Source organism: Ambystoma mexicanum, chromosome 1q, assembly GCF_040938575.1.
Source record: "Ambystoma mexicanum isolate Mex_15411 chromosome 1q, UKY_AmexF1_1, whole genome shotgun sequence".
NCBI lineage: Eukaryota > Metazoa > Chordata > Amphibia > Caudata > Ambystomatidae > Ambystoma > Ambystoma mexicanum.
In genome coordinates this window covers 1,317,029,093-1,317,046,152 of record NC_090922.1, presented here as the reverse complement: position 1 = coordinate 1,317,046,152, position 17,060 = coordinate 1,317,029,093, and the positions used below count along the sequence as shown (strand labels likewise).

At 45.6% G+C, this 17,060-nt stretch overlaps 1 protein-coding gene across 1 annotated transcript in view; it reads left to right on the top strand.

The window, feature by feature from the left end:
• Positions 1–17,060, top strand: part of LOC138546965 (sterol carrier protein 2-like) — a 757,362-nt gene that overhangs the window by 393,567 nt on the left and 346,735 nt on the right. Inside the window, exon 11 of the mRNA XM_069642177.1 lies at positions 2,305–2,412. Coding sequence (XP_069498278.1) covers positions 2,305–2,412 — 108 coding nt within the window. The remainder of the gene's footprint in view (positions 1–2,304; positions 2,413–17,060) is intronic.

Sequence of the window (17,060 nt, the reverse complement as noted above, 5' to 3'; positions counted from 1 at the left end):
AGACGCTTCGGGAGCCGCATGATCCTAATTGCCCTGGATTGGGCCAGGAGAACGTGGTACCTTCTAGACATGTCCATCTGTCCTCCAGTACGTCTTCCTCAGAGAGAACCTTCTCTCTCAAATGGAGGGTCAGGTTCTCCATCCAGAGGTCGAAAAGCTCAACCTTCATGCTTGGTATCTGAAAGGCTGAGATACAGGGATTGGAACCTTCCAGATGATGATATGGAAGTGTTGCTTTCGGCAAGAAGGCCAGCAACAAAGTCTCTATACCGTTGCTGTTGGAAAAAGTTTTGCAACTGGTGCAGAGAAAAGAATGTTGATCCTTTTCTATGTTCTATTCCGGAAGTACTATCTTTCCTTCTGACCCTAGCACATAGAGGTCTGAATATTGGAACAATAAAAGGTTACCTTGCGGCGCTTTCCATTTTCAAGCGCTCGTCGGAAGAATGCTCTTACTTTCTTACTTTTTACAAAATTCCTTTGATAATACAATTCTTAAAAGGACTCATTAATGTGCTTCCTCCTCACCCATTTCAAGTACCAATTTGGGATCTCAATTTAGTCCTAAAACTCTTAATGTGTGCTCCTTTTGAGCCTATGCACACGTGTCCATTAAGATTACTAACATGGAAAACTGCCTTCTTAGTAGCTTTAACATCTGCAGAAGAGTGAGCGAATTGCAGGCACTGTCTTTTGGGCCACCCTATACTGTGTTCCATAAGGACAGAGTTGTGTTGAGGGTTAAACCATCATTTTTACCGAAAGTAATATCTGATTTTCATTTAAGTCAGAAAATTGTTTTACCCGCATTCTATCCTCCACCCCATCTTAATAAGGAGGAGGAAAGATTACACAGGTTGGATCCAAAAAGAGCTTTAAGCTTTTACATCTCTAGACTTTCCAGACTTGGAGTGGACAACCAGCTGTTTATAGGTTACACAGGAAGGAAACTGGGTCAATCGGTGACAAAACAGACAATTTCACGCTGGATCGTGCTTTGCATTTCAGAATGCTACAGACTAGCACAAAAAGACCCACCAGAAGGGTTAAGGGCTCATTCCACCAGAGGCATCGCCTCTTCGAGAGCCCTTCAAAGAGGTGTTCCAATAAGGTCCATTTTTGAAGCAGCAACTTGGTCTTCACTACACACCTTTTCAAAATTGTATAGCATGGATGCTTCCCAGTCTAAGGAACTGACTTTTGGAAAAGCAGTGCTTTATTCCGCCATCTAAGGGCATTGAAAAATCTAACCCCTCCTCCAGAGAAATTATACATACTGCTTTGGGAGTCTATCTAATATGAGGAATACGTTGGAGGACACAATCCACTCGAAGAACAAGTTACTTACCAACTGGTAACGTTCTTTCGATTGGATGTTCCTTCAACGTATTCCTCATCGCCCTCCCAGCCTACCCCTCTGTAGATTTTTCCAGGTTATTGCCAACTCAAATCTCGCAAGGCTGATACCTGTCTGCCGGCACAATCTACACAGTACAAGATCAAAGATAAAAGGGGGAAAAGCAGAACTGAGGCCAACGGGGCGCCGCGCGTGCTACTTATATACCCGATGACGTCACCCTCGACGGAGGCCTTCGAGGGACCATCGACTCGACGACATCGACGCACGGCGCCTCTGCCGAAAAAATTTCCGAAGAGCAGCAAAGCTGGATGGAATACATCTAAGATGAGGAATACGTTGGAGGAACATCCAATCGAAAGAACGTTACCAGTTGGTAAGTAACTTGTTCTTTTCTGTGCCTTTGACTTCTCTTTCCTCATTGATTCTTGGACCTTGCCTTTTGGCACTTTGCTATATTTGGATATTAAGCCTGTGGTGCCCCAGTTTGGTGGTTTTCACCATACTTGTACCACATTAATCTGGGGTACTGCCTTGTGGTACAGGGAGAGCTATCCTATTTACTTTCCCTGAAGGGTGACGTCTTTAGGGAATAGTGGTAGGTTGGTTTTCTCATGCCATCCTTGCATCTCATCCGTCGTTGGAGAGGACTTCAGGACTACACGTACTTAGCAACATCCCACATCAGGTACTCGACAATCACGTTCTACTGTCCTTGACGTTTTCTTAAGAGGTAAGCTAGCGCGGAACTCAAATATCTTTCGGACCAAGTTCATCTATTCAACTTCACGTGTCATTGCAGAATCGCAAAGCTTTGCCTTTTCAACAGTGAGAAGGCAAAACCATACATAGCAATTGTTGTTGATTTTGATCTGCTTGAATGAATGACACATTACTTAGGACATTCGATTGAAATATTTTTTATATGCTATTTACCTGTTTCGTAGGCAAAGCAGGAGATCTTATTGAAAGAGGGGACAATACGTATGGTGGCAAATGGGTCATCAATCCTAGTGGTGGCTTGATTTCGAAAGGACATCCACTGGGTGCCACAGGTAAGAACTTGTGTTATTCTTATCCTAAGCCAGTGCTGTAACCTTCTTTGAACACTCTCTGATCATAATTATTTTGAAATTAATAAAAATTCCACTTAATGGTTAATGTTTAAATGCTGATATACTGAAACAATTCAATTCTAAATGCTCAGATTCCTCCTTTTCGGCTACCATTTAATCCAATTTTCTCCATCAAATCGATTACCCAACACAAAACACCAGATAATGTTTCCTGAACTGAGGCATGTTTGTTAACCAGACAAATGTGGATTTCTTTTTTCTTTTTTCTTTTTTTAAATTATTTTGTTCTGTTTATTACAAACTTTTAAAAGGAGAACATCAACAAACATAACATCATGACAACTCAGTTCATCAAGTTCCAATATAGCTTCTCAAATTTAATCCTTAGATTTTGTTTTTTTGATAATCGAGGAAAGTGAAAAATTCCTCATGCAAGCAGTCAAGGAAAATAATCAATGGGAAGAAACAAAAAGAAGCACTATTTCATCATGTTACTCGGGCTCAATAACCACCGGTTGTAAAGCGTTTCTCACATGTCCCAAGAAATAAATCGGAGCATACGTCAGTTTATTATTTGAGCCTTCAAATAGTGCTGTCCACCATTCTTCGCTTCCCCAGGATGCTCTAATTTCGTTTTCTTTTCCAAAGATTAATGACCTTTTGTCACATAAAGCTGGACAAAAGGCCACAAGATGTTTTAAGGTCTCTGTTGCGTTTTTGCAAATCCTGCAGGTTAGAAGATTTGCTATGATTTTGTTCCTTTGTCTTAATATTTCCTTTGTTTTGAATTGGTTCAGCCTGACTCTCAAAAAGACATCACAAAAGTGTTATCTGGGAACTTTATTATGTGACTTGCAGGGATGTTATATGCTTTAGCTTCAGTTTGTACCAATTCCATACACTTATGCAGAGATCTCTGATGACATGTTTCCAGCCAATCCCATTGCCAAAGTTTTGTCTTGGCCTTATTTTATTATTTATTTATTTGTATGTTTTTTTCCCCTTACATAAAAAAACCTTTACAAAATGTTTACAAAGCAAAACAGTTTACAAGGATAAAAACGTTTTACATTTTAAAAAACTGCAACATTGTCCATGAGTCATAGCTAAATACTCATTACACAATCAAAGTAAGAGTCCAACCTGAAAATGTATTAGAACAGTCTGAGACTCAAATTTAAATTCACAAATAAGTTCTATGGGAAATAAATGATAAAATCTGAAGCTCACATCTATTAATCCACGACACAGCCTTACGTTTAATATTGCTTTCAAACCTAAAATGATCTTAAGATGAGTCGCATTCTGTTTTCAAAAATCTCACAACTGCTAATTGCAGAGACGTGTGTTTATCATAAAGCATATGCTTCCATAAGTAGTCCGAGAGCCCCAAATGGGAAAGCAGATTCAGGCAGAAACAACGCGGTTGTTTTCCGCAATGCCGCGTTGTTTCTGCCTGAATCTGCTTTCGCATTTGGGGCTCTCGGGCTCCCCGTGGAGAGCCCGAGAGCCTCAAATGAGAAAATTTTACATAGGAAGTTTTAAAAAAGAGAATGCTAGTATTTTTTTTTTTATGTTGCCTATCTATTTTTTAAATAACATTTTTTACTAGACCATGCCTTTAAAGGCCCCCTGCCGGGCAGCCTCTTAGCCCCTTTGTAGCCAGTAGGTGACAACTATGAAAACCATCAAGCTGCCCAGGGTTTAATAACCAAGTTTCTTGGATACAAAGTATGTTCTTAGTTCTCAGCTTTAGACATAGTTGGTAGGAAAATAAGAGATGTGTATTGCCTCTAGAGTTCCAGCACAAAATAGACTGTTATCTGGGTTAAAGTTGTTGTAGCTGGGAAATTGAGTCTCTTAACGTTAGAGCCAGCCATCTCCAACTAGTTTCCTGATCCCCTTTGGTATCTAGTTCACTTTTCTGTTGTTGGCTGGAGATATCCTGTACAGAAATATAGAGGAGAAGAGTCAGCGGCTACCCAGGCCTAAGGCGTGACAGTGGGTCGTAATACTCCTTGCAGCAGAGCTAGGAGAATACTAGCTTGAAAAAGAGGTCACTGTAGAGTTAAAAAAACAGGAAGATTTGACATATTTACAGAATTCTCTGTGCCGTGGCACATCATGTATGCATCTCTGTACCTCTCAACTCTCTAGAGTCAGGCCCCCACCAAAAAAGAGGGATCCGCCCATTTTTTCTTCCTGGAGATATCCTGTGACAGACAAGGTGCAGGTTGGTTAATGCCATCTCACTATGTGGCGCCCTCTCCAAAAATCAGTAAATCAAAGCCCATACTGTTGAGCTGATCAACCTCAGCCAAAACTTTATGAAAAACGAGTTTGAGTGAAATACGATTCTTACGTGATCGTAACACATCAGGTGGATAAAGTCAACCCACTTGATATCTGCACTAGACAGGTTTTTTAAGGACGTAATATCATTTAATAGGTAGAGGGATCTAGCTCTATTCATAGCAGGTTGATTTCCACAATCGAATAACGGGCATAATAAAACGCTCGGGAATTCCATATGACAGGGCTTCCTCCATGTTATATGTCGTAGATCTGTTTTTTGGAGTGGATTTCAATACTTCTCCTATTTAGTCTCTGCATTGTGCATGGCCAGGAACTAAAGGAACTGATGCTAATCGACTTGGAACAGGCTCTGGAATGTTTTGAGGGGGCATGTGTGGGATAAAATGCAAAGATGCGTTAGTTCCGCCCTTTGGTTCAGTGTGGTTACCAAGCAGATCATTCATTGAGGTGCGAGGATTCGGAATAGTATGCAAGTCTATTTTCAACAAATCTGCTACCCGGCCCTCCTTTGTTAGAACTTCTTTAACGCTGGATCGTATAAGGGAGCTTAAATGCATTTCATTGATCGAACAATATGGAGGACAAGTCTCCCCTTGCATGCTTAAGACTCGGTAGTCAAATCCACTACGACAGGATGGGCGGCATTGAAGGCCGGCCCACTGAGTGCATTAGGCAGCATTTGAGGGGGTAATACCGTGGAATCGGACTGGATTTTAATCATCTCAGGTTCTGCTGATTTAGTTATATTCAAAGGAGCTATAATAATCGGAGAACTCAGTGAGTTAACACTGTTAGGCAGAATCCTGTGCAGTTCCTTTAGGGAGCACTACAGAAGATTAAGACTACAGGTATGAGCAATAAATCCCCTTTGGTATCAGTCTGCACCACAAAGATTTAGTTGGTAACTGTGGCTAAGCAGTCAGACTTATCTCAAGAGGGAGATGAGCAGTATTCAGGGTTTACACATCAGGGCGATAATACTAAGGCACAAGGAAACACTGACCAAAGCTTTGTATTAAAAAGAATATATATATTTATTTTACACACTTTCTAGGTTAACACATTAGTCACAGTTCTAAAAGCAAGTTAAAATTAGTCGAGAAAAGTATACACAACTCCCTAGTTAAATTGTAAACAAGTTTGAGCAAGAGTGAAAACTGAGCAAAACGGCACAGTGAAAACCAAACACAAATGGCTCTCTAGCAATTTCTCACAAGGGAGGGAAAGCACAAGTTATACAGGAATATCTTCTTAAACACCCTAGCAACACTTCCCATAACGTTGTGAACAGATTTAGGCAAGGCAGTACTGTAGCATGTATAATACTTAAATGAAAACCTAGCAACATGGCACTTCACAAGTGTAAAAAGTAGGAAGGAAAAGATGGTTATAAGAAGTAGGTGCACCAACACAGTTCTAGTTGAGAAGCAATCTAGAGAGGGGCAGTGTTAACAAATTCTGCCAGAGTCAATAGGCCTGTGCCAGAGTCAGTGGTACAGGGCAAAGGGCCCAGGATTAAAATGTTCTTGTAGCTGCAGCCAATTCTTTGGTTAACGACTCGAAGAGGTGGATGCCAAAGGTGAAAGACAATGTTAAGAGATAGGGGCGGTCAACCCAACAGGTAGGTAAAGGATTTAAAACACCTTTAGCACTACCACGCGAAAAGGGAGGCCTGAGGGAACAAAGTACCTTGAAATGTAGAAGAGGCTCCTGCGGTGGTGGTTGTTCCTGGAAGTTCCTGCAGTTTGGGAGATCCAGCAGAGGAAGAGAGGCTCTCGTCGTGGAGGAACGTTCAAGTTACTGCACTGCCCAGGGATGAAACCAGTTGCGGTGCTGCCCGACGAATAAAAGGTATGCTCCTTTAAATCGCGGTCCGGGTGGACGGTTGCCTGGCTATCCGGTCTCCGAGTGCAGGGTACTGGCGATTCGACCAAGGCAGGTCCAGGAAGGCGATTGGCAAACTGATTGGCCCTACCAGCTCAAGGGAAGAAGGCTCTTGCAAATGAAGATCTTCTCTCGTCGTGTGGAGAAAAATGGTGAGACGCTGCAGCAGGGCTTCACCGGTGGTTCAGTCATTGCAGATGTCTGTGGCTTCTCTCCTCTTCAGCTTCTTAGTTCCAGTGGTGACGTCTTGCTCTTCCAGTCCTCAGGACCCTGCTTTTATGCAAAAAGACCCCCATTCATACAGCCTAGCTGTAACTCACACAGTGGACTGGTCATCCTGGCGGGAGACCCTCCAGCCTATCAGGGCAGAGTGCGACATGGGTTGCTGAGGCAACCCTGTCCAGGGGTCCTACTCCCCCTCCCACGCAATGGACCCACCCAGACTCAGTGGCGCCGAAAGGAGGGCTTCTTGGCAGAAGCCCGCCAAAAGGACGAACAAAGGATCCCCGACCTGGGTTAAGAGTTTAGAGAAAGACATGACAAAGAATTTATATGAAAGTTCTGGCAAATAAAACCTAAGGGAGTAAAGTTAATATAAAAATAAACCGCCGGTATGTTAGAGGCTGTCAGTAAATGTGGTAGCCTCGAACAATGGGAAAATCCCATAGGGAAAATTCCTGGTCGAATATTTTCGGTAGTAACCACTGCCACCAGCCAGAAACTTTTGAGAGAGGGACTGTACAGTACCCTCTCGAAAATGAACATAAGGGAAAAACTATTAACCCTTGCCAGTGCCTCCATAGTAAGATGGGTTGTACTGGTTTTGTTCATAAGGATTGACTAGTAAAGTCAATGGGGACTTTACCTGCCCTGGGAGGCAGTAGTCAGTCCCAGGGTATGGAGTCTATGTTTGGGGGTCGCTACGACACCCCTGTGTTGCTGCACGGAGGGTGCTGTGTAACACATGTGGATAAAGATGGTTCCTATGGGGGTGAGAAAAACCCCATAGACATTAAACACAAAGAAATAGCCTCGAACACGCATAGCACAAGTGCCTTAGAGTGGGAAAAAAAGTCACACTCTTAGCAGGAGAAAACAAAAAACCTTCAAATCCAGCAAAGCTGCTGGGGGACTCTATAGGTAAGGGAAACTAGCCATAGAATGAGAATTCCCCCTAACAAACACTATTAGTGGTTTTGGCCTTTGCGAACAGCTCATAGATTTCCCTCTGCTCCCCTGGAAAAGGGAATGGATTCTTACCAAGTGGTAGAATCAATTGAGGGATAGCGATAGGTTTTTCTCCTTTTGGGGCTGTACTGTTTTCTTTCATCGCTGCTTTATGATGCATCTCCTCTGAAAGAGTATTGGTGGCAATGTCATACGTACCGATATTTATATTAGGGTTTAATTTGCCGCCCCCCCTTCTCCGCCGCTGCTGCACCTACAGTGTGCAGTTGGTCCTTCTCCTCTCCAATAAAGTTATGCCAGGTGTTTTTGGAAGCTTTGTTCCTTCGGTTATGGAGAGAGGACTGACATTAGTTTTTCTTACTTTTTTGAGTTTTATTTTTTTTTATCTTTCTTCATGGGGTTAAGTTTTTGTGTCTGTGAATCAGAACTTGTCCGTTCTGGGGGCGAATCAATTATTGATGCCACCTCTGTTTGCTTATTTTCCGAAGGCTTAGCTATATTCTTTGATCTATTAAGGATATCCCCAATCAGTGTAGCTAACTTGTTTGCGAGAGCTTCCAAAGAAGTTGCCCCTGCTTTAGATATTACCAGGATAGGTTCCATTAAAATTCTCATTTCGAAATAACAAGTAGAGTGCTCTTTTAGCTCCTTCCGTATTAGAGACAGAGTCCCCTTCTTGTCTGCTTGCTGGGATGATTGTTGGACATAAAGTGGGTTCGGGGGAATCTTGAAGATGTTGGGGCAAGGCCATTAGCGTGGGATCCACTGAGAAGAAATCGGGTGGAGTATCCAGAAAAGAACCATCCCAGGGGAATGAATGTTTTGGCCAGGCTGGTTGGAAAATAAGCATGAACTAGAAGCTTCTTCCTGAGGGATTTGGAGCTGTCCCACCATCGAAATCATAGAAGAACTTACAATTTCTTCTACATTCAATATTAATGAATCAGTAGGTTCTGGGGTGAGGGGGAAAGTGGTAAATTCATGGCCATTCACATCGTATTTTTTACCGGCGTGAATACGAGGGGAGCGGATAGAAATATCCTCGTACATCCACACCCCTTGTATTGTGGAGTTCCTTGTGGCCGGTCCCGTCTGAGGTGGACTGGAGTAAGTGTATTCTAATCTGGCTCTTCTACGGGACATAATGGATAAAGCTAACGTACCTCAACCAATACAAATCCAAACAAATAATTCTGAGCAATGAGAAAAGGCGATGTTTTCATTAATTACCCTTCTGCTGAGCCAGGCCCGGCCGTTCCTGTGAGGGAGAGAGTCCCCCCACGCCTCACGTCTAAAAGGCGTAACAGACAGGCACTTCTGGCGGGCACTTTCGGCGCGGGAGCGCACACAAGGGCGCGTATCCCAGATGTTTTATGGCCGGCTTTGCTGGCAGTAGGGGGCAGGGCCCTAAGGGTAAAGAAGAAAGCGGTGTTATACTGTTACACAGGGCTAATAGGAACCGAGGCACTTCCTAGAGGTATAGTCCAACACACCCATTAATCCAATGGTTAGGCAGCAACAGTCCAAACGTAACAGCCACAGAGGTTCGCCGCTAGTAGAGAGCAGTCCAGGTGTAACAGGCAGGCACTTCTGGTGGGCACTTGACCTTTATTATGATTGCCCCACAAGGTTTGTGGATTTCTATATAGTCTTCAAATGGTAAACATTGCACCACTATCAGGCACTGTTTATTAATTTAAAATGTAAATACATACTTTATGAAGACCTAAGAAAGGGAAAGAAAAATGAGGGACTGTGGGTAAAAAAAAAATACAAAATAGAAACATGCTTCAAAGTTGCAGCACATTAAATATATGAGAAATATAAAAAAAGGTAAATATTGGGTTACTGTGATCATCTTTCCATTTAACAGACGGTTATTTTCAATGGATATGGTGACATTAATTAGAAAATCTAGGCATGTTGCCATATTGCACTGACAGAAAATATGTCATAATTCCTTCCCTAGACGATGATGGGCAGTGGAAGACAATGTAAGAACTGATGTCTGGCAAAAGTTCATATGGTAAAATGATATTCAAATAGGTCTGTGGGATGGTTTGGTGGGCGAGGCTGAGGGAAAGGGTAGGTTTAGATGTAAGTGTATTGAGAAACTTGAACGCATTGATTCACAACTGTATGAGTAAAGGATGAAGGGAATTGAGGGAACCCAGGGAGCATTTATCCTTTGAAGTGTGAGCAAAGGACAGAACCACCGGACCACTGGTGCCTCTCTCCCCTTACCAGAGTCCGAGCCAAAGTGTTATAGTAGACGGGTGATTTTAATCCAAACCAATGCTGTATGGCATTGGCTGAGGATGTTAATTGAATCAACATGTTGCAACAGTCGATTGCAGACAGAGTTAATCTGCTTAGAATCACATGCTGTGCATATAGTCCGACATCCAGTGGTCACTGCGGAGTATTGCATCTTGTCTTTCGAGAATCGAAAGGGGACGTCGACATGGGCGTGCCTGTAACACTATCCCTAACGTGACGTGTAGTGTACCCAAATAAATTGCTATTGTTTTATTTGACCATTGGTCGAGCTATAGATATTACCCTACTGTCTTTCCATCGACGGCTGTTTTCCAGGTCTGCGCCGAAGACGGTTCCTCGGATCTTCGACGGACAGTGTCCGGTCGTCGCTGCCGACCACAAGGCTGGGCCTTCTGGCCGGCCTACACAGTAGGGAGAGTGGGGTTGGGGTGGACATTTCATTTTCTGAGAATGCCTTTCCCTTTCCTTTCTTTGTTTTCTGGGCCTCTTCGTCACTTTCTATTTCCTCAGCTATGGAGAGGACTCCATTTAGGTTTTGTCCTTCTTGTAAGGCCAAATTGACTTGGAAGGATAAACACTGTAAATGTAATCAGTGTTTGCCCCTTAATCACAACGAGACGGTTGGTGCGGCTTGGAAGCTCCTGCGCCCGAAAACTTTGAAAGAGCACTGTGTTAAGCAGTGGGCAGCCTCCGGAATGTTGCAGACTGAGTCTAGCTCTCCCGCTGCCAGAACTGCGATTGTGACGAGGGGCTAAGTGACGAACAAGCCTCAGATTCAAAGGCGATTGACTTTTCGGCGGAGCGCTCTCGATCTGCGTTGCCTGTCCCCAGCCCCGCTAGGCAAGTCTCAGATCCTGCTATGGGGAATGTACTCCCCAGCGACGAAGATGCACACGTGTTACACACTAAACACACAACCCCGGGGAAGTCTTCAACGAAACAGTAGAAACGATCCATAACGCCAACAGGCACACCAAGCATTTCGGGCCTGTCCTCCGAACCTCAGGATCGGCAGCCCTCCCCGCAACCGCAGAAGCGCCTTGCGACTGGGCCCTCTAAATCGAAGGGTGCTGCCCCCAATATTCAGGAATCCGCCGAAAGTAGTTACGCAACCAGAGACCCGAACTTTAGACGTTCCAGACTCTGAAGGGATTACCGAAAGCATCACCAGGATTATTTCAGCAGATTCTCACAAGCAACGGCCAACGATTCATCGAAACCCAAGGACAAGCACAAGGATTCATTGAAATCCAGAGATAGGCCGAAGGAAATACTGGAACCTACAGACAGGCCCACAGACCGACAAAAGGACACGCGTCAACCGTCGGAACCCCGAAAAGACAGGCTAGGGAGGTTTGCGGAACTCTGTGAGAAGTACGCACCCAAGAGATCTAGGGAGGAAAATCCCCCTCTACCTGTGCCTAAGCTGCAGAGGGTCTTTGACGCTACTCAACATAAAGAAGAAGAGGAATATATTTATGACCTCACTGAGGAAGAGGCTCAAGATGAAGATCCCTTTGCCGACTATGAGGAGGTTCATTTGGACCCCACTGAGGGTTGGGGAGTAGACTCAGACCCCATTGATCCTCACCCTTGGCAGTCACCTACTCCAACACCGGAACCTGATGCCTTGTGCTTGGACTCCCCTCCAACCACCCCCACTCGTCAGGCCTCCCCGGTTGACGATCAAATGGCCTTTAACGCTATATTGAGGAAAGCAGCAGAACACTTCAATATTGCTACTCAGAAAGCCGTTCCAGATGCTGATTTTGTAGAGGTCATTTTAAAAGAAAAACCACCAGCCAGCCAAGCTATTCCTCTCCTAAATTCAATCAAGAAGTGATTGGCCCCCTCTTTATTAACACCTGCACTTACTAAAGCAGTGAATCTGAGGGTAGAAAAACTTTTTTGACCCTCCCCCTCTGATCCCCTCTACATCAGGGGTCAGTCTACTCCAAATTCACTGGTTGTGACAACTACCAGGAAAAGAGAAGGGATTCCCCTATATACTGGGGAGGCACCCCCTGACAAGGAGTGTAAGAGACTTTACGCTCTGGGGAAAAGGATCACTGCAGCGGCTGCTTACTCCACTCGCATCGCAAACAATACAACTTTGTTGGCCAGGTGTGCTGATGCACAATGGGCCAAGCTAGAGGAGGGCCTTCAAGAAGTCCCTGAACTGCTGCAAGCCTGTCTGCTTTCAACATTGGTAGAGGGCAGGCAAGTTAAACCAAAGTATGCTAAAAATACTTTGGATGCAGCAGAGACGTCCGGAAGGTCTTTGGCTCGGGGTACCCTCCTAAAAAGGCACGCATGGCTAAGGAACTCTGGTTTCGAGACAGAAACACAAGCTTCACTTATAAATAAACCAGTGGAGGAAACTGATTTATTTGGAAAGGCAGTGGATGAAGCCCTCGAAATTGCAAAGAAGGGCAGGGTCGGACTCGGACTAGAAAGAGGCCTGGTTCCCCTAAAAAAAAAAGTGGCCCACCCCTCGCCTCATGACCCTTGACCTCTGATGACATCATCAGAAGTGATGTCATTTGACCGCACCCCAAAGTTACATCCCAGGAAGCGATGAAACACGATCTTTCACCCCTTGACAAAACTGGAATTGGCATTAAATGGCATTTTTCCTAAGTACACTAAATTACTGTGAATCCAAGCAGATGTCCAAGGCCAAATGAAAATGTTATTGTGTAGCACTTACGCTTAAGCTCTTTTTTTATGGAACAAATATGCATACAATATCACCCAACCTGTGTTGGTACTCCTTTATCGACCTAAAAAGGATGAAAGGCTTTTTGAAAAAAAAAGAAATTGAAATTGATTTTTTTATCAATTTAATTTTTTCCAAACGGGCCCAGGCATGGCCAGAAACCGGCCCCACTCTCCAGGGGAAGCGGGAATAGACGTTCCTTTCGTGGCCAATGTTTCCCTCAAAATCAATACGGCTCGGGGAAATAACTGGTTCTCTCCCCAAGGAACCAGTAGCTACACCACCCCATATCCCACAAGGGGCAACAATGTGGTAAGGGAAGGGGCCGGAATTCTACCCCTAGAGGCTCACTAGATTCAAACCAGAAATGACCCACAGTTCCGGGTCCCATACCATGCATCCCCAGTCGGGGGCCGGCTAACATCATTTCTTCAAGCATGGAAGGGAATAACTACAGACCAGTGGGTGCTAAAGACCGTTGCCCACGGGTACTGTATAGAATTCTGTATGAAATTCTGCCGGACCCCCCTAGTTCAGACCGCCACGAGCAAGACACTTGACACCAGAACATTTGCGCATGCTGCTACAAGAAGTCGAAACCCTGCAGGAAAAGGTTGTACCTCTTCTACAGGTAAACAAGGGTATTTATTCAGTGTACTTCCTTGTACCCAAAAAGGATCTCACCATGCGCCCTGCACTAGATTTGCCCCCAGCGAAAAAATGTGTGAAGCCCCAAAAGTTTTGTATGGTCACGCTGCAACAGGTAATTCCCCTGCTCACACAGGGGATTACATGGAAACATTGGACATGAAAGAGGCATACTTTCATATTTCAATGTTGCAGGCACACAGAAAATACCTCAGATTCATGATACAAGACCAGCAACATCAGTTCAAAGTACTACCCTTCAGCATATCCTCTGCACCAGGGGTATTTACAAAGGTACTGGCAGTGACAGCAGCAAACCTCCGCAGGCAATCCATTCCAGTATATCCTTACCTCGACGACTGGCTCATAACAGGGGACTCCTACGAAACATGTCAGATACCCAAAGAACTATAGATCTTTTATTCAGTCTGGGAATCTCCATCAATGAGAGGAAATCCAACCTAGAACCCAGTCAGGTCAAGCAGTTCCTAAGGGCTCTTATTCGAACAAAGGATGGCCTCGTCTTCACCTCCAACGAGAGGGTCCTAAACATGCTGTTTCAAATCCCTCAATATGTAGCCAGTCGAGAGGTGACGGTACGCAAAGCTATGCGACTGTTAGGAATGATGGCGTCATGCATTTTTTTGGTTCCTCGCGCACGCTTCCGCATGCGTCCAATGCAGGAGTGGCTCAACAGCCAGTGTTGTCAGGCCAGCGGACAATGGGACGATCTAGTGGTTGTCCGCCAGCCCTCGTTCTCTTGCTACGTTGGTGGTGGAGGGAGAACCTCTTCAAGCGGAATTCTTTCACCACCCCCGCCGTGGAGGCCACTCTAACTACAGACTCATCTCTCACAGGGTGGCGAGCTCACCTACTTCAACAGACAACAAACAGAGTTTGGCCGTCAGACAGAGCCTCCAACCACATGAACCTGTTGGAACTGTAAGCAGTATTCAAAGCACTGAAAGCTTTCCAGACACAACTGGAGGAAAATACAGTCCTGATTCTCTCAGACGACACCACGGCCATGTATTATCTGAACAAGCAAGGGAGCACTCACTCTACAAGGCTGTCCAAACTGTCCCAGAACATTTGGAAGTGGTCTCTCAAACACATGTTCCTGTTGTCTCAACATGTTCCAGGGGAACTTAATCTTCTGGCAGACGTACTCAGCAGAGATTTCTCACTACACATGGAGTATGAATGGCGATTACACAAAGACATCGTCTCCAATGTTTTTGCATCCAGAGATCGACTTGTTCGCAACTCTGGAGAACGCTCAATGCCAAGATTATGGCTCCAGGTACCCCCAGAACCGTTCCAAGGGGAACAGACTCTGGATAACATGGTCATAGAGATTTCCCCCCTGCCCACGACTCTCTACTCAACAAGAAAGTGCACAAGATACACCAGTAACGAGTCACAATGATAGTAGTGGCCCCGCCAACCCTGGTTCGCTCATCTGATGGAGATGTCCCTATCTCCTCCAATGAAACTGCCTTGCCCATACAACATGTCACAAGACAAACGGGAGACGCTTCACCCATGCCCGCAAACACTGAATTTAGCGGCCTGGCTCCTGAGTTCGGGCACCTGCAACTCCCTCAAAGATGTATGGACATACTCGTAGAGGCAACGAAACCTAACGCACGATATTGCTATTCCAGTTAGTGTAAGCAGTTTGTCATCTGGTGCACATCTAAGAGCATCAACCCCATTGACTGCTCTCCTACACATTTAGTTTTGTACCCGACTCATTTACTTGACTCAGGCCTGGCCTTTAACTCTCTAAAAGTTCACTTAGCTGCTCTTTCCGCCCACACAACATCACAACAAAAGGTATCGTGGTGGAAGATACCAGTTATTAAGGCTTTCATGGAGGGAGTAAAGAGAATTCACCCTCCCATTTCTAAGCCAGCTCCCGGATGGGACCTAAACGTGGTGTTGACTAGACTTATGGGGTCTCCTTTCGAGCCCATGCATAAAGCAAGTCTCAAAGATCTCACCTACAAAACTGCCTTTTTAATAGCCCTTACTTCCCTTAGGAGAGATGCTGAACTACAAGCGCTCTCAGTTCTAGACCCCTTTGTTACAGTTCACAGAGATAAGATGGTTCTGCGCACTCAACCTAGGTTTGCGCCTAAATTAGTTTCAAAGTTCCATGGGAACCAATCCATAGAACTACCAACGTTCTTTCATAATCCCTCAAACATGGGAAAATGAAGCCTGCACACACTGGATGTCCGCAGAGTAGTAATGTTTTACATGGAAAGAACTCGACCACTAAGAAAGACAAATCAGTTTTTCATTTCAGTGGCAGCAGGTAGAGAAGGAGACACTGGGCCTCATTACAACCTGCCAGTCCGTGACCGTGCAAAATCCGTGACGGCGGTAAAAACGTTTCCGTGTCCGCAAGGTTGCGGAAAAACCGTCCGATTACATGCTGTCGGTCGCGCGCACCACACGGACTCGGAAACGTTGTTACCGCCGTCACGGAAAACCCCACGGAAATAACGAAGCCACAAGTGGCGCAAAACCCGTTTCCGCCTCCGCCACCACGGACACGGAACCGGAAATACCATGATCGCCAAAACAGGAAACAGAGAGGCGGCCATCATATAAAAGCACAATCCATTGCCATCCAGAGCCAGCACAAGCACAATCCTAACTCTGAGAAGCCAAAAGGGACCACCAGCATGTCTGCCAGGATTCCTGCTCAGAGGCAGCGCAAACAGCGCTTCAGCGAGGCGGAGCTAACCGTCTTGGTGGAGCACATTGTGGACAATGCTGAGATGCTGTTCAGCGCCGACCAACGGCGTGCCACACAGCAGCGGAGGAAGGAGGTGTGGGCCGAAGCTGCACGCAAGTGCACCGCCAGGGGCGTGGCAGTGAGGAGCGTGAAGGACTGCCACAAGCGTTGGGACGACCTGAGGCTGAGGGTACGCAACCTCATTTCCACGCACCGCCAACGCAGCAGTGGGACAGGCGGAGGACCCTCTTCCCCACTGAGGCTGCAAGCATGGGAGGAGCATTGCAGCAGCGTCCTCCACCTAGTGGGAATCCATGGGATCGGGCAGGCTGAGGCAGGAGTGAGCCCACCTGCAGATGCCGGTAAGTGCCCAAACATGAATGCCACATGTAAATATGCAGTTGTGAGTACTGGGCCAAAGGACCCATTAACAACCCCCCCCCCCCAGGCAGTGCATGTGTGGGCCAAAGGACCCATTAACAACCCCCCCCAGGCAGTGCATGTGTGGGCCAAGGGACCCATTAACAACCCCCCCCCCCAGGCAGTGCATGTGTGGGCCAAAGGACCCATTAACAACCCCCCCCAGGCAGTGCATGTGTGGGCCAAAGGACCCATTAACAACCCCCCCCCCCCCAGGCAGTGCATGTGTGGGCCAAAGGACCCATCATGATCCGTATGGCAACCAATATCACTGAATGCAGACACCAGCAATCAGATGCATGTGACTAACACTATTCAATGTACAATCTTAATGACGCATGTGATGCACCCATCTGCCACCACAACAACACTAATTGCATCCCCTTTGTGTCCCCACAGCCGTTTCAAGTGACAGTGATACTG